Source organism: Pygocentrus nattereri, chromosome 25, assembly GCF_015220715.1.
Source record: "Pygocentrus nattereri isolate fPygNat1 chromosome 25, fPygNat1.pri, whole genome shotgun sequence".
Lineage (NCBI taxonomy): Eukaryota > Metazoa > Chordata > Actinopteri > Characiformes > Serrasalmidae > Pygocentrus > Pygocentrus nattereri.
Window position 1 is genome coordinate 24,347,404 of NC_051235.1, and position 24,168 is coordinate 24,371,571.

The window sequence follows — 24,168 nt, forward strand, 5'->3', positions numbered from 1 at the left end:
GGGGAAAGTGTGGATTAAGGAGGCTGTTTGGAGGATCTGAGATCAGCTGAGCCTGTTTGACTGGAGGTGAAGATTAGGATTTGGGCAAAGCAGTCAGATGTGGTAACACTATTCTAGAAAGATGCCTCAGTGGAGTTACAATTAATGCCTTTTGTTTCATCCATGGCTGCACTGGGACTGTGAGGCAGGGTGGTGCAGAGGCCCGCTGTTAATGGTGGGATTATGTTTTTTGGATGGCCTGATCTTTGTGATACTTTTGTAACAAGCTTGCTAAAAACTTTGTTAACTGATTACATCAGGCAAAATTATTTTTATGAGTATTTTCAGATGATCAAAAACAAAACAAAGCAAAAAACATCCACACTAGTAGTTTTAATTAAACAGTGCTTTTCTGGCTCAAGTGAATGTCTACTGTGCATTGTCAATCTTTCAGAAATTCAAAACAAATAAAGAAACCCACAAAAAGTCCCATTGTATTTTTAAAGTTTATGCATAAAGTGACACATTGTGTTGTAATAGGTTTGAGATAAGCTTTTGCTTTTGGGCCTTTACCACAGTTTAACCATTATCAGCAGTACTTATAAAAGCACAGAAGACACATGTGGGTTCACTGGTCATTGCAGATAGTGAAATGGTCATAATCGTGTTAGACATTGTAAGCCCTGGTTCCTATCGCCACTAATGAAAATAAAGCTGACATAAGTTTCTCTACAACAAATCATTTCATAGCAAACCACTCGGTATGACTTTGTTTACCTCTCAGTGATTCAATTATGCATTCATTTGAAAACAATCCTGTTACATTTAAATAACAGTTATGATCATTTGTTTAGATTTTTCTTATTCTCATTGTTTTCTTCACACGAAGGTTGAATGTGTTATGATGTTATTTTAATGCTGGAAGTTAGGTTTAGATGCATCTTACTTGTCTTTGTTATATTTACCGTATGATATTTTGCTCTTACCATCTCAAGCACACACTGTCTTTAAAGCAGAAGATGGACATATTAAATCAAAAGCAAAGAAATTTCAAAAATCTCTCATTGTTATGCTGATAATATTAATTGTAATGAAAAACATTGTATTTAATTAGAAAGGAATGCAAAATAGGAACATTTTCACCTTTGGACTGGGAACACTTTTAAATATGATATTTTTCTGTTAATTTTGGTGCACAATTTCGATTTATTTGGTGAGCTTAACAAAAAATGCAAAGTAATAAAATGCAATATAAAAAGTGCCATCATTTTTGTACCAGGCACATTTTATGTGTTATGTTTTTCCCAATATGTTAAATTTAGTAAATAAACGATAATTGTGCATTAAAATGTACAGAAGTTTGTTCTCTGTAGAGGATGTGTTCACTTATTTCCACTTAGAAAATCATTAAAACCTGGAATTTGGCCAGGGGCACCCAAACTTTTGCATACAACCATATATACAACTGGTTTTGAAACCTGAGCTGAAACTTTTACTCCCGGATTGGGTTCCTGGTGCCTTCCGGTCATTTTCCACCTCTGACAATGAAATATGAAATATTTGGAATTGCTTTTGAAGCGGCATGGAAACAGTTGTGACATGACAGTCTCTCCTAACAGAGACAGTCTTTCCTAAATTATGAAATATATTGTCCCAGACAGTTTCATGCCCCCCCCCCAACATTGTCTCTGAATCCATCCATTCCATTCATTCGTGATGTGCTCACATCACATCCTGACAGAAAAGAGGCTTTATTGGCTGTGCCAGTGGGACCAGAGCCAGTGAGGATGGATGGGGACAGAGCAGAGTGCTTTGTTCATAGTGTCATTTACAGCATTCACAAAAGGAACCAGACTTCTTCACGTGAACTCTTGGCCTTTTTATCCCCTCCTTTAGTTTTGCTTTGAATGAACAATCACACAGTTGTGCACTTATAGAGGGCCAAGTCTCCAAGTTCATGACTGTGACATTCTTAAATGTGTTATACATTTACAAGAAAGGCAGCTTAGCAAAATTGCAATGATTCGAGTTTGATAGTCTAAATTTACAAAGGAAAAAAAAGTCTTGAACTGCTCACTTCTAAGACGAGTATTAACTTATAAATAATGAGCCTAGAGTCCAAGGAGTTGAGAATCTTTAAAAGTCTAGTGCTAGTATTGTTTAGATATACCTTTTTAAATATATTTACATTGGTACATGATTAGTTCCATAGTTATTACATAGTTGTTATGTTATTAAAATAGTTTTATGTTACTATTTGTTATGTTAGTATTATGAATATAGCAGTAGTTCTAAGATGAAGGAACTATGGGCCCACAGTTGGGGCACACTATGTTTTAGAGGTTAAATGGTCCTAGGCAGTGTTTCTAATAACTGTGTAATTACAGAGTAGCAATACATGCAGTAATAATGTAACTACTAGTGATATATTTAAAGCTACAGATGGATTGCAGCAGTACAGTACTTGTGTGAATGCACAGCTGTATCAACAGTTTCTCATGTAATTATCTTGAACTTTGATAGTTGTAACAGCATATTTACTCTTATGTAATTACATATGTATAACAGAGTAAGGGTAGTTGCCTGGATTAATGCCAATCTGATTCACTATCCTAACAATACATCTAATGTTGCTGTATAAATGTAATTACATTACAGAATAAAGCCAGAACGTTTATTGCTTTGTCTCATCAAAGCAAACTTCTACAGCTAGCTCAGTGTTAGGAAAGTTGGCAGGGCACTGCAGTGTAAGTACTGTTGTAATGTAACTAATTAGGCACCTCTTGTCACAATCAGAGTCTTGTTGGAAAAACAACAGTTCACTCTATTACATGTCTAATTACAAAAGAGAAAATATGTTGTTAAAGTTACCAGTATACAGTTAAATAAAAGCTGATGTTGATACACATCTGTTTATATAAACTGTACTACAGTAATCCTTCTCTAACAGTGTATATATCACTGATTACATTGTTTTTGCATGTATTGTTATAGTTATAGTTATTACAGGCACTTAATAGAAAGTGGCATAGACTTTGTTCATGGAATAGTAGATCAGCACAGTGGACTGAAAAGATAAAGGTCTTAGCAAAAGGATGGAAAAAATGAAAGGTATGGGGAATTCCCAAACAGTTGTTTTGAAAAAAGAGAAGAGGAATGCAGTAGTCCGGAGGTCACAGCCCCCTGAGAGGGTCACCACGGGAACAAGGCATGTGTTGTCACAGCCGAACACATGGCACTGCTGACAGGCCTGTGCTGAGCCTCCTGTGAGCACACATGACAGAGGAACGCCGCCAGCTCAGCAGGCAGAGTGTCACAGGTGCACGGCATGGATGACTGTTGTGATCGAAGAGGGAAAGCAAGTGACCTGTTAATCAGGAATGATCCACAGAAAAGCACAGCACCACAGCAATTCTGGAGCTGAATCCAAAATCGCCAGAAGCACTGGATGAAACGATATCCTGATGTAGTGGAATCGTCTTTAGTGTAATGAAATCTAAAATTCCTTGTAATTGTTATAAGAATGTTATAAGATTATGTAGGTCAGCCCTGTAAGATTTTTGTCAGTATTGAAATAAGTAGCATCACTGAGTCAGGGTGGGAAAAACGCTAAAATATGATGTCTGTGTGCTGCCGTAAGTCGGCCTGCACAGCCTGAAATAATAATTTAAAAGTGAGAGGCGTTGGGTTGGATTTCTCAAGAGTTTTACACACCACATCACAAGTTATTAAATTTTTCAGGAAACATTTCTGGGGAGACGTAAGATAATCTACTTACATGAGGAAAAAGTCAAAGGAAAGTAAGTGGAAACGTCACAAACACAGGCCCAAAAAAAAAGATCTGGTTCGATGTTCAAATCTCAAAAGCTGAATTGGCATTATACTGATGAAGATATGATAATAGTACATCATTCACTGACATCTTTGGAAGGCACATCCTTCACTTTGACTGAGTTCTTTTTGAATATGCATTTGCAATCATTAGATTCATCTGCTTGTTGCAGTTACACATCTCCACCACAGAGGTGTCCAAGTCCCCAAGTCTTACCTAGTGCAGATTAAACTATTTCTAGATGTTTTTTCCTAGCTTTCTCTGACACTTAGATAGTTTCACTAAATACAGTAAAAAAAAATTCAGGAAAAAGTTAAGTAACACGATAATAACCTAAACTGAGAAATAATAATATGAAATATTTGATGTATTGACTACATTTAGATCATTTCACTTGCCAAGATGTCATTTTTTTTTGCATGTGCAGCATATTTTTGAGTGCATATAGTCCTCATTAGACAATATTAGACCTTTGAAATACAGCTTCTCAAGTTCAGTCATTTACTTTTTGAGCTCCTTGAAACACTTTGTGGTCAAAAGTTGAAAGTTAAGTAGGATCGTTCCACTTGGTTTGGAACGTAGTCTGGCTTTTCTGTCTGTGAAGGTCTTCCAGGTCAGTGAACAGTGTGGTAGTAATGAGTGACTGGAATCTATCTACCTAGCAAACTGTCTAACATGTAAGCCAGCAAGACTAACTAGCAATGTTCTTTGTTTGCGTCCATTAGCATTGGCTCTGGTCTTGTTGAAAAGGTTTCATTACTCATTTCTGTGATGCACTGTACTTTCTGGACTTCGCTGTCTGGTGTGAATGAGAAACGCCTACTAACGGCCTGTGTTTAGCCGGGCAGGGCGGGGTTTAGAGCTGCTTTAGGCATGACAGAATAACGTAACAGTGTGTCATGCAGTGCTGTGGCCCAGCGTGGGTGCCTCTCCCCGGGCTGGGTTCTATTTCTGTGTGTGCAGCAGATGTCTGAGGCCGAGGGGAAAGGGCGACAGAGTCAGCAGACTCGCAGCTCTGCCCTCGCTGGCAGCTAAAGCCTGGCACAATCCCTGCTTAGCTTCCTCAGGCTCGGATAGTCCCAGGAGGCTAATGTCTCTGTTGCACAGAAGAGGCAGACCCTGGATGGCCAAAAAAGACTTTATAACGTGAGGAAGACTTCTGTCAGTTAGAGCCAGGGCCTGACCGATATATTGCTTGGCTGGAAAAATTCAGGGATTCTGTTAATGAAGTACCAGTAATATCTTTATATACATCACATATGAGGAAAGAAAAAAAAAAGAATGTCTTGCTATTCTGAGCAACAGAGAAGCATATAATAAGACATTTGTCTGAGAATTGATAATCAGACTTGACACCTGATCATATTAGTCACTAAAGAACTGTTTATCTGAAACTGTTGGAGTCTGTTTCATTTTTTACCATTTCAAAGTACACTGGCTGATATTATCTGGGGTTTTAATAATCAAAATCAGTGTTGGTGGTAGAGTTATCATACTGAATGGACACCAGCTAGAACTCTTCTGCAGTTAGCACTCTTGCGCTTATCCCCTTAAAATCCCACCAAGGCTTATAATTCAGTAACAGGGACTTTACTGCAAACTGGCTGAGCTATGCTTAGGCTGTAGACGTAATATAAGTTTGGGCCTGCTGCTGAAGCCTGGCCATTTAAGGAGTTAAACAGTGTTTTGCGAAAGTCAGAGACAACCCCTCATTTATGTAATTTCCATTAAAAATTTACAGGTCATTGCTAGTACATTAAGTACAAGTTATTCAATTTTTCAGGAAATATTTCTGGAGAGATCAGATATAAGATAATCCTCTTGCATAAGAAAAATGAAAAAAAAACAGGAATTCCCAAAACTGGGGTTCAAAAAATGATTGAAAGCTACAGTGAGAATGGGACTTTGAACCACTGTGCAAGACAGGGTGGACCACCAACACTGTCCCCATCAGATAAACAGCACTTAAAGCTTTCATCTTTGAGAGAGGGGAGAAAATGAAGCTGCTTCAGATCTGAAAACATCCACAGCTGTTTCTGTCCATCCTTCCACACAATATCTAGCTGTCAAGAAGCCGTTACTGGAAAAAGGAAAATACAAATGTAAGCGAACATTGAAACTGGACATCTGAGATGTGAAGGAAGGTTTTATGGACCATTGAGTCAATATTTCTAATTGAAATCACTTTAGTCATGAAGTAGAAACATGAATTTTGGAATTTTTGAAAAAAATCCCTGCAGATCTCTTTGAAAAACTGAAAGCAGGTGTCCTGAAAAGAATGTAAGCTGTAATAAAAGCAAAGGATGGACACACTAAATACTGAACACTTTCCAATTATATTTAGCATTGTAATTGTCTGTTAAATATATGCAATTCTGCTGAAAAATGCATAACGTATTTGATGGCTGTTTTCACTGTAAGTAGTGTTGGTCCTGAATTGCAGTGGTCTGCATGTACCACCCTGCCATGAATATGTGTATGGAAAAAAGAAAAAAAAAAACATTTAGGCCAAAACTTTTTTATTAGGTCACAAACTATTGTCACAAAAAGTGTCTTAGTCGTCAGGCATTGTATATTTAACAATTTCAAGTAATAACTTTCTGTAAGGAAACTTTTAGAGGCAAAAATCCTTCAGATGTCTGGTTCCTATCACTAACATTGTGCATAGTTGAGTTTCTCTAGAATGGTGCATGTCACATTATATCACTCTGAATGACTTTGCATCCTAACTATTTCATTATAGAGAAATTTACAAAATTGAATGGAATCCCCCTTTAATGTAGACTTCCTATAAACATACTGTGAGGTGAATTAATAAAACAGACACGGTAAACTCCTAGATGTTTAATCGGATTCCCAAAATACAGTCTGATGTACATTTACTGTATTTCTAATGTATTGAAAAATATATACTGTATTTAATGCACTGAAATGTATGCATCTGCTCCACATAAATAAAACATATTACATCAGCAAAGTAAGCAGGCTTAAACTGAGCATCAATAAATGCTCTTATGTAATATATTTAATTTATCTGACACTGATGTACACATTTGAATCAAACGCTCAAGTATTTTTTCAGCACTGCAGCTGTGTGACCACAGCCCAATCTTAAATCTTGATGTCTGTGTCAAATAAAATGTGCTTTCACCTCGAGGACCCGGCCCGAAAACCCATTTCAAAGCTAAACTATTTGTGCCACATGGAGGCTGAGCCAGTGCTGTGTTTGTACAATTACACTTCATACATAAACTCTGTTTAGATGAGTGCTACCCAGTGCAGGGCTTTGGGATAAACACATACGTTTTACCCTTTACCATTACTCTGGGTAATATGCTTTATTTTGACAACTGGTCCATGCATTTGGGTCACGCAAATGGTTCATACAGCTATATCTGCCCTCAGAACTGAGTCAAAACAGCAAGGTGCTCTATATTTGTAGTCAGTTCTCAAAATTCTTGGCAAATAACAAATGTTATGTCTTCTCTGCTTTCAGATTTTGACATGAAGAAGGACATAGAGGTGCTGATAGCAGAGGAACGTGCAGAGATTATCTCTAAATATGATAAGGTAAGACACAATGTTTTATAAGAAAGAGAAAAATATGACACCGACACAAGAAGTTACACTAACAGAGCATGCATTTCAAAGATTCCAGAATACTTTATTAAAAAACCCAAAGAAAAAATATTCAAAAACTGCACTGATGTCCATCTATTTCTAACTATGAAAGTGGGAAAGTGACTGGACGGAGAATTTATCGTAATTCAAATTGCCAAATAATCACTGCTTTCTCTCTAGTAATTAAAAATAATTTACTAATAGCCCTACAGTATTTATACTCTTTACACTATTTGTACTTGTTATACTATTTATACTCTTTATACTGTATTTACATTTGTAAACAAATTACAAACCTCAATTCCAAAAAAAAAAAAAAATGAACAGATATATGAATGAATATATAAAATGCTAATAGAAACAGAAAGCAGCGATGTATGAACAGTATGAGATTTGTAATGCTTCACCTTATCAATTTTATGTAAATATATACTCATTCTGAAATTGATACCTGCAATCCATTCCAAGCTAGTTGGGACAGGGACAACTTAAGACTAGGTCCATTGTTAATTGTTCAAAAAACATTCTAAACAGGTAATGCAACCATGCTTGGGTATAAAAGCAGGGTTCAGAAAAAGCCAATACGAAAACACCTCAGTGAATCTTCCAACAGTTTCAGAACAGTGTTCCTCAGCAAGCTATTTCAACGGTATTAGTTATATTAGTTTAGTTCATTCAGATTCAAGGAATCCAAAAAATGATCTTTGTGCATCAGCAACAAAACTGAAAACCACATTTGAATGCCCATGCCTTCAAAACCTCAGATGGCACTGCATTGAAAACCTGCATGCTTCCGTGATGGATTTCACCACATGGGTTTGGGAATACTTTAACAAATCGTTGTCAATAAGCATCGTTTATCACTGTATCCAGAAATGCATGTTGAGACTGCAGAGTGCAAAGCAGAGGCCATATATCAACAACATGCAAAAACACTGTTGACGTCTCTGGGCTTCAGCTCATCTGAAATGGACTAATGCACAGTGGAAGCATGTATTATGGACTGATGAGTCAATCTTTCACATTGTTCCTGGAACTAATGAATATCATGTTCTCTGGGATAAAGAAGAAAAGGAACATCTAGATTGTTACCAGTGTAAAGTTAAAAAGTCAGGGTCTGTCATGGTATGAAGGGATATTTCAGATCAACATATCCTGTCTTTTTTAATGGATGTCAGTGCTTTCCATAAGACAACACCAGGTCATAATCTGCATGTGTGCTACTTGCAGTCCAGAACGTCTCACATTAAAAACATGTGGAATTATTAAGCGCAAAAAAGTAAAAACAAGAAAAATAAATGAATAACAAGAAAATAAACAGTTGCATAGCTGAATTGGGGAAAAATCACAACTTCAAAATGACTCTTAAATGAGACGTGATGTACTACATGGTAAACATGCTCTTGTAGTGAAATGTATTGCAGGCATCAGATTTGAAATGAGCGTATATTTACTAAAAAATGAAACTTAAAAATGTAGTTCATAATGTAAAACACGTAAAACACAAATATCCTTTTTTTGTACCATTTTCAATTTAATACAGGTCAAACTGAGCTCACCCATTGTTTTATCACTTCAAATACAGTCCCAAAATGATTTGGAACTGAGGTTTGTTCTTATTTGCATTATTATTAGAAACCGTAACCACAGTAAACAGTGTTTGATTTGGATTTTTTAATGTATCCCTGCAGGAGAAGGAATTCGCTCATTTTTGATCGTAAAAAACGTGATCAGCACTCAAGGACAATACCTGCGGCCAAAGCTGAAGTTTGTTTGAGTGATGTGTTTGCGTGTGTGTGCTGTGAGTGGCAGTACAGCGTGGGCGCAGCGTAGGTGAAGCTGTGCAATAGTCTGCCATTGCTTTGTTTGTAGAGTGAGGTTTGTGAGAGCTTTGGGCACAAACGTTTTAGACTCCTGCTGTGCTTGTCGCTCACTGTCGCTGGACTTTTGATCCAAAAATGTCTGTTTTAAGCTTCTAGAAGCATACAGCCTGGGGTGATGAGGTTTATGCTGCTGGTTGTTGAAACATTGCTTCAAGTATCATTGCCTTGTGATCAGTTATCTTTTGTGGGAGCTTTTATTGGGGTGGGGTTAGGGTTAGGGGGGGTTGAAATGCCTGCAAAAGATCCCCATCCAACTCCTTTTCCAGAGCCATCATTGGTGTTAAGTCAAGTGTTTCACTGGCAAATGAGCCTGGATGTGTTTATTGTGTTTTTTTCCAGACTTTTAACATGCTGTGCTAAAAGACTGTGGGATGTGTGGCGTCATTTCTGATTATGCCATTTTCAACATTCAGAATACATAATAAACATGTTACACAAAGGTGAACTCAGTGCTTTTCGCTCTTTAAGTATGTAGTACTCTGATGCTTGCTTGTTTGCATGGCGAATCCTAAATTGCATTAGAATGTGCTTCATTTCTTATTTCTATAAACAAAAGCCTAACCATATATATTAATGTGGGCACTACTTTTTCATTAGTATGATAAATTATGTCACAGTATGCTTTCTTAATGCGCTGTAGATATTGTCAGTACTGCAAAAACGAGCATAATTAGTCCTGTTTAATTACGTTTTGTGCAGCACAGTGTGTGAACATTCAATGTCTTGGCTAAAGCTCAAACCTAACTTCAGGACACACTGAGCTAAAGTTAAAAAAAATGGATAGAGGCTACAGTATGTTCCATAAAATCCAATGTCCTCAAAAGCAGAAGGTGGCAGTCCAAGGCAATAATCTCCATTATTGTTTGATTGTACTTTGGTGCTGTTGTATGTTACCTTTGTGCGTATTTGAAGGCTCATATATGGAAAACATTTTTGAAATCAACATGTATGACGTAGTATATAAACACTGTTAAAGCTTCAGACTGTACCCACTGTTTTTGTGATGTCATGCAGACAGATTTACGTGTATTCACCTATTCAGCCTATAGCAGTTTAGCTACACCCATTCACACTGAAGTTATGACAAGAGTTTCAGTTTGGACTGCTTTTTGAATGAGGCAGAATACAACTAATCAGAAAAGAGCTCATTTGTATTTCAGTCTTAAAGGCACAGTAACAAAAACAGCATGTTTAATTGTAAGGTACAAAAAGTGATGGGAAAATTTCCATTGTCATGTGAAAATGAATTATGGCTGTACATGAACCCACAATGTATATACACCTACACAAGTGTTGTAAGTGGACCTCTTAACTGGACTTAAGAGAAGAAGAAATATATAAAAACTGAGGCTACAGGTGGCATAGGCATGCAAGGACGTTCTTTTCTGCTTCTGTTGTTTGCTGTATTCTGTGTATCAAGCAGGATGCTGTGTTTTCAGGTGATACCAGACCTTTAGTGGAGAAGTTCTTGGGTGTTGTACCTCCTCATGATACTTGGCAGTGAACAGTGATAACTCTTGTCTAATGGCCCTCGTAGAAACCGATGGTCCGTACCAACCAGCCAAAATTTGTTGTTGCGGCTCAAGCTGTGCAAACATGTCTGTGCTGTTTGTCAGAATCAAACAATGTATTTAATCACTGTTATTCAAAATCTTAGTCAATAATCAAAATCTTACATTGTGAGACATCATTGGAAGTCTTGTTTAATCTTTCACTCTTTTCCAGGCAAAAAATAAAAGAGAAAAGAAAAAAAAAAGGCAGGGGCCTTTTTTTCTCTTTTATTTTCTTTTTGGCAAATTTTATCGTCTAAAGATTTGGTGCATCACTAATAAGAATCGCTGTATTTTCTGCGTTTTTGTTTAAGCCCTAGACAAATCTCACACTCACAGCTATCCAAAACACAGGAGAGTTTCCCCTAGGCACCTTTATTTTTAACATTGTACCCCATATATCTACAGCTTAGCCAGTGATAGCGAATGCAGTAGACTGGCAAATAAATGCAGACCACTGTATCAAAGCAGTCTGTTGTGCACATAGACACCAAAGTTATTGATTGGGCCATTCTATAGCCATGGTGTGGTAACATGGCCTATTGTAGTGCAATTGGAAACGGGAATTGTCTTTTAGCTGTAGTGTTGTCTGTCTATTGCTTTTCCTGTTCCTGTCCTGAGAGGATGGGGTCAGTCAAATGTGACCCTGCTCACCAGCCCTGGGAACTGATCCACACAGACTGGAAAAGCCTTTATAAACCTGATATTATTGAGTGGAATGGAAGAGGTTCAGAGATTTTAGTGTGCAGTTAAAGGCTTGTGTCTCGTAGCTCTTCCAGAACCATAAGGAGAATTAGGCAGCCACTGGGTGAATCCACCTCTCTTCTTTTTCCTCTCTTCCCTTCATTAAGATGGGCACAATGTTATCACTGAGAAAGCTGCTCCAAAGAGGAATCTTTTGATGGATATGGTTAAGGGTGCTGTTGATGACACCTGCTGTCCTCTCACCTGGGATGGTCAGAACAGTTTGTCTGATGGGAGAAGCTGAAGGTGCTTGAGGATAAGCTGCATGCAGACAGCAGGAACTGGCCCAATAACATTGAAAAACACAATTGATTGCAGACATTTAAATGGCCCACATCATGGAAAACCCAGTTTTTCCTACTTTTTTGTTTAAATAAAAGAGTTTAACGTAGTATGTAAACCGTGTTGATGTTTTAAAGCATACTGTTCACTTCTCAGTGTATAACAGTCTGTATATGGTAACTAAGCTGCTCAGCCAGGTTTGAATTCCCTGTTTTTGTGATGTCATGAAAACCAGCACTGGTAGTTTCAGTAATTACAGTAGTTTAGCCAGGCCCATTCGCCTTGAAGTTATAAGGAGTGTTTCAGCCTAGACTGCTTTTTGAACGAGGCAGTTAAGACATTGTAAGAAGATGATGGATCTTGCACAGCAATAGTTAAAGCCTGTGTTTTCGTAATGCAGTTCATTTGGGGCCATTTTTTGTGTATATATCATCTTTTTAGAGCCTTTAGAGCCTTGAGCTTGTGCTCATTGTTCAGACTCCAGCAGTCCTTATCATGTTCTTCTTGTTGACCAAACTTAGAGTTCCATTGCCGGATATCTCAGACCAGTTTTAATCTGGGATGACATTGTCCAGCATATCTGTTATCCGTGCACGATATCCGACAGCAAACCATGACTATTAGAGCTAGGCCTTCTGTTCGGGCCACAAATGATCAAATAGGGTCAAAAAATAGGAACAAACACCTTTACAATAGTGCTAATAACTGCTAGCACCCTAATGGGATTATAGTAGTGTAACAAGTCAGCAGAATCCAGATGCGTGCAGATTAAACAGGTAAGATTGGTTTTATTATCACAAAGCAAAAACGTAGTCAAAGAACAAGCACGGGTCAAAATCACAAAACGGAGAAGGATCACAATGGTCATAATACCAGGCGGACAAAAACAAAAGGGCAAGGCGAAAAGACGTGGTCAAAAAAGCAGGCAAAAAGGTTCCAAAACACAGGTCAGATGTCCAGGGCCAAAGTCCAAAAGGGACAAGCAAAAGGCAGAGTAGGGAAACAAGGCAAAGGTCAAAAATCAGGAAAATGCAATCAGTATAAACGCTCAGTATGTTTTCTAGGAAGCAATACCTTGCAATGAAGCCAACTAATGCCTGGGCGTATAAACTAATGATGCACAGGTGAAACCACTTAGTACTCTGGAGGCTGTGAGGTGTGCGAGAGAGCATCAGTGGTCATGTGATCCCCCAATAGATTGTGGGCACTGGAGTCCATCTCAGATTCCGATTCAGAAGGAAGTTGCAATGTCACATGATCTCACAGAGGAGTTTGGGAAATGAAGTCTGTCTCAGTCTGAGAGTTCTTCAAATGCATGACAAGAAATATTTTAGTGCTTCCACATTTTATTTAAAGCTTGTAACAGACAGACTCACACACACACACACACACACACACTTTTTTTAAATTAACACAGTTTTTCCAGTGACTCAGTAAAGAGTCTGGCCTAGAGCTGCTGAGGCTGAAGCATTAGTCAGGCTACCACTCATTTGTTCTCAGTGACTTCTCAAAAAATATGTTTGGTTGTATTATTATGTTAACATTTAATCTGAAATATTTGGCCTTTAGTTCAGCTCCTGAAGTCCTAACCAATGAGAGAACTAGCCTGACTAGTTCTGCATAAAAGCCACAGAGAAAAATTCCTAGTTTTGGGAGCGCCAAGCTTTATGCATGTGCTTTATGTCCTCTAACGTACTTAACTTGAGCGTGATGCTCATCAAATCAGCATTTGGCGCTTGGACTCTACAGTCATTTTAACTTCAGTTTGGCTATATGATGTAGTGCTTTCAAAATACAAGCCCCATAAGTGCATTCAGGCCTAATACATATGGATTGCAAATTTGCTGCCATAGAACTAACACATGCTGTTCATACATCTCTTGACCCTTAACAACCTTTTCAACCTAAGATGTATGTGTGTGTGTTTCAGGGCAGGGAGGAGGGTGTTGAGATCGACCCTTGGGAGGATGCAGACTACAGCATTTACAGATCCACTGACCGCTTCGGCTTCCTGCAGTAAGTCACACATTCTTTCTGAAACAGGGCCATTATTACAGCTGCTTTAACTGCTAAACTCAAAATTTAAGAACTTCTCAGCACATCTTGTTGCAAATAACATTACCATGCAACATCACATGCATGCATTATCTATGACAGTTAATATTTTGGTCTGTTCCAAAAGGAATTCTGATTTTTCCTAATTTCTGCTGTATTTCATTAGTCAAAATGTAAGCAAAGACATTCAGAGTGTTTTGATGCAGAATGGTTTATTGTAGAATATATTAATGAATCAGATTTAATTTACAGTGATGGTGATAGGAACAAGGGGTTGCAGTGTTTACAGAACCAAAAGGACCAGTGAAACTACATGTGTCTTCTCAGTTTTAAAATAAATGTTGCTAATAAAATAGTGGTCATTCCAGGAAAATAAATAGGATTTAATTAAAAACCTTACAGCAAAGCTATTGTAAAACAATGTCTCATCATCAGGTGGTGTATTCAAATGATTTCATGTTACAAATGAGGTAGCTTTTAAATGAAAGTCTTCTGATGTCTAATTCCTATCAGCACCACTGTGAGGAATTCTGACTGTAAGTCCCTCGAGAACTGCATTTTACATCAAACCTCTCTTAATGACTTATGATTTTATCATGCAGAAATTTTGAAAAATTGATGGAATTCCCCTTGATAGTACCATGCAATGTAGATTGGAAAGAGCTGAGCATTAATACATTATGACGCAACACAGTAGTAGTGTTAGATTAGCGACTGTTATGTAACTGCCATGGCTAAGTGCAAATTCTCTTGTTTTTCCTCTCCAGTGAGGAAGAGCTCCCCACACCAACAGCGCATGAAGAGAAGGTATGAGACACAGATAAGGCAAATTATAAATGTAATGATGAACCATGTTGCAGTATGCCTAACCATCTACACAATGAGGATAAACAAGTATTCAGACACTTTTTGTTATTTAATATACTTGTTCATATACACTTCATATACAATTCACATACAGTGTCTTTTGACTTTGTCGTTTGTCTTATAAATAAATGAGCAAAAAAGTATGCATTCACAAGCGTAAACATAGATATATTTTAATCAAATGGATACAGCGAAAATTTTCATATATCACAAATGAATAAATTAGTACTTTGTTGTAGTGGTGTTAGTGGTGGTTACAGCTTTTATAAATCTACAGTAAGAAGTAGTACAATTTTTGCAGCAATGTGTTTCAGGTTTGGTCCATTTTTCTTGGCTCTAATTATGTTAGTATATACCCTGAAACATTAGGCCTTCAGTTCAGCTCCTGAGGCCCTAACCTGTGAGAAAACTAGCATGGCTGGTTCTTCATAAACACCACAGAGAAAAATCCTTATTGGATAATTGCTAGTTTTAGGAACTCCATGTCAACCCATCTTCAGTTCCCCAAGGTTATGAAGGGCCCTCTGTTGGACAAAATCCCCCATAACTGTTCAGTGGTATTTAAGTCAGGATATTGGCTAAGTCATGCAAGCGCTATCACCTTTTGTTTTAGAAACCAATCTTGAGTTATTTTGAGTTATTAGTTTGTTTGGGGTTATTATCTTGTTGAAACAGTAGTTTCATGTAGTTTCTCCCTACATTCAGTGTCTTTGCTGTTGTGATTAAGTTCTTCTCTAATATGTCCTGGTACACCGTTCCAATCATTTTACCTTCAGTAACCCATATTGCACCAGTACAGTTTGCATAGAAGCAGCCTCGTATCATGATGCTCCCACCTTTATACTTCACTGTGGGTTTGGTGTTCTTGGAATTGCATGCGCAACCCTTCTTTCTTCTAAAATGACAGCGTGTTCTCAAAGACTTCTGTTTTTGTTTCATCTAACCAGCGTACATTGTTCCAAAAGAGCTCTGATTTGTCTAAATGCTCGTGTTCAAAATGTCTTTTCTCAAAGTTTCTTTTTTTAGGAAACACAATAGTGTCTGTACTTGTTTCACCTCACTACAGCTGCAGGAAAACATTGTGAATTATGATAATACCAAGTACACAAACACAAGTGCACGCCCAAGCTCACATGCCAGACTCTAAAGTGGAGGGTCCTGATGAACTTCAGGCACGACCTTTCACAAGTAATGGCTGAAACAGCTGCTTTGTCCGGAGGTGTATTCCCATGTAACACATTCCCTGCATGCTGGAAGCTGCTGTGTTTCTTAGCTGATCTGTGGTCAGTTGTAATGTGAGTTCTAGATTAAAGGTGGGATTTGATGTGCAGAGGAAGTGCAGAGGAACTGTGCTCAGATCAGATATAAATAGCATCAGGGTAAACAGAGCTGCATTCCTGTTGCCTTCAGTTTCTAAGCTGGGCAAGGTGCTCATGACTTTCAATACCTGGTAATTCTATTTACTATTTATTGCTATCTAATCTGATTTGATTTGCACTTTTTTTTTTTTGTACATGAGAGAGGCCTTTGGTATCATGTTTCAGCGCATGGTATTTGATAATTAACTACTAGACAGATATAAACTCTTGAGCTGCTAGATTGCTCACACTCATTAGATTTCTTACATGCTAATTTCATAATAGTTACTGAATAATATATAGATTTACCATTAAAAGCCTTAAGATAAACCACTCAAATGACGTCCTAAGACAAAAGGGGTGTAACAGTTCACATCAATATCTGATTCGATACAGTACAGGCAGTGTCTCGAATTAATACATTTTGCAAAACAGCAAAATAAGAAGTGGCTGAAGGTGCCCTACATTAACCCTTTGCCTCTGTTATTTTTTTTTCATAAATAAAAATCTATGATTTGTCATCATGTTATTTTCATATCACATAGTTGCAATAGCACCATTGATAAATTACATGATTAACAGAGAGCAGTAAATTAAATGTCAGATAAAAACACGTTTTAGCTTCAGCCTAAAAAGGTTAGTGTGTCAGTCTTGCTATTGTTAGTTTATTAAATCATTCAGTATAAGAAAAGTACAATATTTGAAACAAAAGCTGTGCTTTAAAGTGTCCTTCTAATGCTCGAGCCACAAGCTAATGCTACATGTTTCATGGTAAAATGATATGATACCAATCTGATATGCTGCAGCACAATTGGATAAGATGCCATAGATTGTAGTGTTACATCCCTACTAAGACATCATTATTCAAAACAATACAAACTATGTTATAGGACATTTAAGGGCTTAATAAGTGTATACTACGTTAACAATTTAAGGGGCTAAAATAATCGTGCAATGTAGTCAGTGTTAGTCAGTGTGTGGCAAACTGCATTTGTAATTTTTTCTGTACTGATCATTCATTACATCTTCTTTTCTCACCCTCTCAGCAAAAGCAGCAGGAGATCGAGCGGGTGCAGAAATGGCTGAAGATGGTGCAAAAATGGGAGAAGTACAAGAACAGCGACAGGGTGAGAGCTTTAGCAGCTTTAGCAGCTTACGCAGTGTCATGGTGTTTTGTTGATTTTAAAATCTCTTCACATTGTGCTTTTCTGAGCACATCATGAGCATCAGGACTCCTAGAATACTGAAAAGCTGCATGTGTGATGAAGAAGACAGAGCCTGTAAACAGTAGTGGGCACTTTACATTTCAAAAAATACTGTCAGAATCTATGAATGCAGTGATTTTTATTCCGTTTTTTCACATACTGTGCTATAATTAACCATCTAAATAGGCTTTACTGTGCTCTCTTTTTATTGAAACATGCAGTTGGTCTTTATTGTACTGGTACTTGATATCCCTTACATGTAAACGGCAGCCAGTGTATAATAACATATAAACTGCATAATAAGATGTAGCTGACTGGCTTATGCCAAAAATGGCAAAAATCAAAAGTGTAGTTTATCAATTTATTTGTAAACAATTGTTTGATTTTTGCCCTGTTTCCTCTTAAGTTGTTTATATTTGTGCACTTTGAAATTAAAATAATAATTGTCCTCTTGTTTTTTTGTAAGTTTAAAGGTGACATTGTTGGTTTTTGGTGTATTGTGTCAAGAAAAAAATATTATGATCTTTATATTGTGTTATTCATATTATAAAAATGTCTGCAAGACTCTCAATGTTATTACTGTTATTTTCTTTTTTTGCGATATCAACCACCCTCAAGGGGTAATTTCTGTAGAATTCAATGGTTTAGGTGTAAACAAAGTCATTCAGAGCAATTTGATGGGAAATGTTTAATTGTAGAAACTTACAGACTCAGATGTCTTTACAGTGGTGGTGATAGGAACCAGTGGTCACAATGTCTACAACACAAATACAGCCATTTTAAATACTATCCAAAACAGCCAGTCTTCTGAGCTCTTATGTTTAATGTTATTAATGGTCGATTAATGGTAAATCTGAAAAAAAATTTATTTTTCCTTACAACACCCTGCAGGTACTTCTCTGCCATTAACAAATTGAAAATGTTTAGACCAGAACATTTTCGCAAAACTGGTGTTTCAGGCATCAGGTAATGTATTCATGACCTTTTCATGTAATTACTGTGAGGGAGCTTTTACAGGCCTTAAACCCTCCAGACATGTGGTTTCTATCATCACCGCTGTGAACAACTCTGACTCTGTCTCCAGTGCAGAGCATTTCACATCAAAGCACTCTGAGTGACTTTATTTACATCTTAATGATTTAATTATGCTAAAATGTTGAAAATAAATGGTAGAATTCCCTTGAATTTAGCTTTCGCCTTTTAGCTGTAAGGCAAATTGATTATAGGAAACAGACAAAGCTGAGCTGAAAGAGATCAACATCATTATATCTTTAGCTCTACACTGTACAGTGTAGTGTTGAAGACAGAGCATCAGAAAGCACACTGGCTGTTTTGCTCACGAAGCACGCATTTAAAGCACGCATTAAAAATGAAAAAAATGCTTTCCTGCCCCAGAGAGCAATTAAATGAGATGCACAATAGGCTCCAAATATGAATGCAAATCTCCTCATCTTATTGTAGCAATGAGACTTGGAAATGTAAGTAAATTATGTGTCTGTAAGGGATACAAACGGCTACAAACACACCTCCTCTCTTGTGTAGATGATGAAGAGAGTGTACAAGGGGATTCCAGTGATGCTGCGAGGCCAGGCGTGGAGCCTGCTGCTGGACGTAGAGAAAGTAAAGAGGGAGAATGAAGGAAAATATGAGGTAGAGTGGAGCACACACACATACACATACAAAAATATTGGGCATCTGATGAAATTATGTTTAAAAAAACTATTTAATTGGAACAGTAAGTGTTTATTTGGTCAAAAAACCCTTAGATTAAATACAAATAACACTCATAAAAAACATGCTGATTTAATGTATGTTAATATGTTGATTTATCCAATCTCTTCTCTTGGACCATTTCTATTGGTCTGCTTATCAACAACAAATATATTGTATTATATAGTCAGGATCTGGAAATCCATAAATATTTGGACATCAACAAACTTACTGTTATTTAACTGTATACCACAGCATAGAGGAACTGAATTAACTCAAAGACTTTCAGCGTTGGTTTGAAGGGATGCACATTTGAACTGGGTGGATGTTGTTGGCGTTAATGAGGCAGATACTTTACTTACATCAATTAATTTACTCCATTGTACAGTGTTACACAGCTGAAAGAACAATAACTAAATCATTGTCCAAATATTTATGGACCTGAATGTGAATGTCATTTTTCTATAAGTTTAGTTTTCTATAGTATTAGTTTTTACTTGTTTGCTAAGTTTAACATATTGGGGGGAAAAAACATAACATGTTAAATGTGCCATAGCTTTTGGACAACTATATTTTATATTGTTTCCTCAACATGTTAAATTCAGCAGATAAACGGTAATTTATGTTAAAATGTACAGACGTATGTTATCTGTTGAAGGTGTGTTCACTTAATTTTATTTGTTCCATTAATTCAGGGCACCCAAACATTATATATGCATACAACTATATATGGCATATATAAATATGTATATGTCACAAAAAAATAGTCTAATCTTAAAACTAACCCTAACTTTAACTTCAGTTGCCAAAAAGGCAAACTTGTTTGTCCCATAAAGCCTGGAGCTTTTGTCTGTTGGTGTTGACATTGTAGGCTAACACTGTTTTTCTTTGGTTGTCCTACTCATACATGCATACATATATACATACACACGCACCCATGGTAGAGTAGCAAATGGGTCGTTGTGCTCTGATGAGGCAGCAGCACCTGGCATGCTGGTGTTGTGTAATAGCCTGTGCTGAACTGAGAGCAGTTGTTGCCCAGAGCAGGATTAGCAGAGCGATGTTTTGGGCAGAGGGGCTGTTTCAGAAGGATTAGTATATGATCTCCAAACAGACAGACGGTACAACAAACAGAGCTAGGCAAGAGATTATAGAGAAAAAACGTCAAAACAAACCTGTATAGCTCCTGCACAGGTAGCAGTGATTAGGAAGATTAATTCAAAGATCTATCTTACACATATCAGACCAGCTTAGACCTGCTGGACCCCTATAACCATTTAAAATCTGCCCCCAGAGTAGTTGGGCCATATGCATTGGTCATAGTAAAATGGAACAGCATGTGGAATTGGAGCTTTTTGTGTGCACACTGTTTTACATTTTGTTCATAGATGATGTTACATATGCTCACTCTCATTAACAGTTTTCTGTCTTTACGTCTGTCTTTTTCACCTGTCCAGCGCTAGAGCAGCAGGCATCAGTAGCCTCCTTTAATAACGCTTACGCTTTTACTAGAGGGCGGGGACAGACAGTGTACTGCATACAACTGCATACAACTACATATAAGTCGATAAACACTACATATAGGTTTTTAGCAGAGGCTCTTATCCACAGAGATTTAAAACGGTGCATTTAGCGTGAGGAGTCGAGTAAAAGTAATTTACGTTAAGTTAGTGGTCTTAATGTCTTAATGGGGAAAACTGGTCTCCCATGTGTTAACCGGTGTGTCCACTGACTGCAATGTCTTTAAATCCGTTACTAAAGGGCACTGTGTATGAATTAAAACAAAATCTATCGTTTTTTCCAGGCTGGTGTTCACTTTTCTTTTCATTCTCCACCAACATTCCCATTGAGATACTGCAGGATCATTAATATGGATGCTGCATGGTTGCTTATCAGCAACAACTTAACAATAATTGTTAACCCCTTAAATGGCCAGGGCAGTTGGCAAGTTTTATTCCACACTTATGTAACCTAAGAATAGCTCAGCCAGTTTGCATTGAAATCCCTGTTTCTAAGCAATACGCCTTAGTATGTAATAAGCCTGTGTTAATGTTAACGTTGGTTGTTATTAATAACAAATTATATTTGGACAAACTATGTATTTTATCATATTTAATGTTGTCCACCATTTTCTAAAATAAAAAGTCACTTGAAGTCATACATTATGTGTATTTGTGTATATGTGTGATTTCACCACAGATTAAGTATAACTGTTATACGTTGCCTAAAAACACCCTCACCTGTTGAAAAATCACTATAATGCATGCCCCCTCATGGCTCATTGCTTTAAATTCTTCTGATTGCAATTATTACAGTTATTTTCCACAGTCGTAGATTCATAATCCTATGTTTATGTTTCAAACAGAATGTGAGCTGGGTGCATTTTCTAAGTTGGTTTGACTGAATGTATTTAAATAAAAGAAAACACAGAAAACACATTTATTGGCATGTTTCGTGGATCTCACAAAAGTTCTGGCTGGTACTGTAGCACCTTTAGAGAGCAGCAGTGAGTGATGTTTGTTGTGTTTGCTGGTAGTCAGCTAGGAAGTAAGATTATTCGCCAGTTTGGCCACTTTAGTCTTGCACTTGCAATCAGCAAAAAATGATTTTTATGGCAATTCATTATCAGCTAAAATCTCTTGATTGAGATATTTAGTTAGATTGTTTCGGTGGACCATCCAAATAAAGCCTTGCCAAATCTTTTAATGACAATCTTGGCAAACTACACTTTATACTTTTAATGAACAGATGCTGCTTTGTTTTTTGTTTTTTTTTTCTCCACAGAAAATGAAAGAGCAAGCCAGGATCTACTCCACGGAAATCAAACAGATTGACCTCGATGTGCACCGGACCTTCCGGAACCATATCATGTTCATGGACCGATTTGGAGTGAAGTGAGTTGCTCACACATGACGATACTATAATGGGTCACAAGTTGTCAGCATTCGTCAAACACAAAGTACATGAAGTACAAACTCTGCGAATACAGCAAAGTCACATCCAGTTCACTGAGTCTTTCAGTCCATTCTTTACTCTTTCTAGCAGTGCAAAGCATTGCAGTGAGCTCAGTAGTGTGAACCTTAGCTGACCACAAAGTGAGGCACGTTGCGCTCTTCCGCTGTGTGATATTTTCTGTGCTTAAGTATGTGTGTGTGTGTGTGTGTGTGTGTGTGTGTGTGTGTTTTTAATAGTTTTCCTGTCTAGTGTTGACTTACAGGAAGCTATTTGAAGAGCTCTCAAGCACTCAGACCACCGATCACAGACTGAAATATGTTTCTGTGCAGGAGTGTGGTGACTGCAAGTGTGGTACAATATATCATTTGTTATTAGTCTTCACAATAGAGGCATCTGCAGTACACAAACTAAAGTGGGATAAAATGTAACACAATGGACATTAGATGTGGTTGAACTGTTTTCTACATTACTTGTGGTTAAACTGTTTGCCTTTAGTTACCTTCTTGTAGTCTCATAGTGACATCATTTGCAAATACTTAAAACAAACGGACATATATGTCTCGAGATTCACCCTGAAGACATAAAGCCATAAATAAACTTGTTTTGCATGTTTTCGAGGGCTGAATGTGTAGGTCACAAGACTCGTACCCATATTATTGTAATCTTCCTCTTGGTTGCTGCAATTTAGCACTTTTTTAAAGCATGTAACCAGTTCACAGTGAGAACGTGACAAGCCACATGGCGGAGGTAGTTTTAACACGCTAAAAGTAAGTTAGCACATCCTCTATAGAGAACACACTTCACATTTTAATGCACAGTTACTGTTTATGTACCTTTTCCACAGGCCATCCTTCTTTCCTGCCTTTCTGTCTTCCTTCTTTCCTGCCTTTTTTCTTCCTTCCTCCTTTCCTTCTGTATTTCTTTTCTTCCTTCCTCCTTTCCTTCCTGCCTTCCTTCCTGCCTTTCTGTCTTCCTTATTTTCTGCCTTCTTTCCTTTCTTTCGTTCTGCATTCCTTCCTGCCTTTCTGTTTTTCTTCACTCCTTCCTGCCTTCCTCCCTTCCTTTCTGCCTTCCTTCCTTCTTTCTTTCCTTCCTAACTTCATGCTGACTTGCAAACTGACTCTATCCTGTAAAGATTATACTTCCAACTGTATACTGTAGAATCCACGAAGAACAGCTTAACACAATACAGGAAGTTTGGCAAAGAATCTTATTTACAGTTTTCCCCTTTAGCTGAATGCAATTGATCAGACAAGACATATGTGTTGTCTGAAGATGTTCTGGAGATTTAAGGCTGCAATTGCTAACTAGTAATAGAATAGTTTTCATGATGCTATTTAGTTGGCTACAGGCTTCCATTATTCATCAGCTTCATCATCATAGCTCCCATACAGAATTTTGAAGCAAGGGGGGTGGGGGGGGGGGGGGGTATTTTCTGAAGCTTACTTGTATTTCTATTGTTATGCAAACCCATTACACTTCTGCTCTACAACAAAAGATGTCATTTTCTCTGCTCACTGGCAACCCTGCCTTGTTGTCGCAGTGTTTTCAAGCTTTTCTCTGTTCACATTTGGACAGCTTGGTTCCTAAGTGAGTAAGAAAAGTAGTGACGTCGCTGGAGGCTTAATAGATCGCAGGCCTCCGGAGTTCAGTGGAAATTCTTGCGCATCTAAACCATGTTGTTAATGCGCCAGCATATAGGGAGGGGTTGAGTTCTGATTCAGCTGAGGGGAAAGAATCATGCTCCACCTAAAGAATCTGGCTTTCTGAAATGCAGAGCACTTTTTAAACACAGTGCTATGAAATAGAATCTGTTGTGGGATTGGCGTGCAGCAGAGGGGTATTTAGATATATTAGTGGGGTTCGCGTCATTAATAGACAGTAAACGGGCTGTGAGATTGTGGGCTACACTGCATAAATTAATGACATTGTGCTCATGCTTTCTCCACAGACAGCAGTCTCTGTTCCATGTGCTCACTGCATACTCTGTCTACAACACGGTAAGACAGCGATTGTATTATATGGGTGCTAACACATCCTGTAAATCCTGGAAATGTATAGACCAGGAAAACATTTGGAAAACTAGAAAATTGATTAAATGTCATGGACATGTTAGTGAGATCCTGG

The 24,168-nt window shown here is 37.6% G+C and overlaps 1 protein-coding gene across 2 annotated transcripts in view; it reads left to right on the forward strand.

Annotated features, from left to right (window-relative positions):
* Positions 1–24,168, forward strand: part of si:ch211-288d18.1 (USP6 N-terminal-like protein) — a 54,221-nt gene that overhangs the window by 19,337 nt on the left and 10,716 nt on the right. For both annotated transcript variants that reach the window (XM_017716432.2, XM_017716431.2), the window contains exons 2-8: positions 7,308–7,381; positions 13,822–13,907; positions 14,714–14,753; positions 17,218–17,298; positions 18,919–19,026; positions 21,871–21,980; positions 23,993–24,041. In XM_017716432.2, coding sequence (XP_017571921.1) covers positions 7,316–7,381; positions 13,822–13,907; positions 14,714–14,753; positions 17,218–17,298; positions 18,919–19,026; positions 21,871–21,980; positions 23,993–24,041 — 540 coding nt within the window. In that variant the 5' untranslated portion in view covers positions 7,308–7,315. The remainder of the gene's footprint in view (positions 1–7,307; positions 7,382–13,821; positions 13,908–14,713; positions 14,754–17,217; positions 17,299–18,918; positions 19,027–21,870; positions 21,981–23,992; positions 24,042–24,168) is intronic.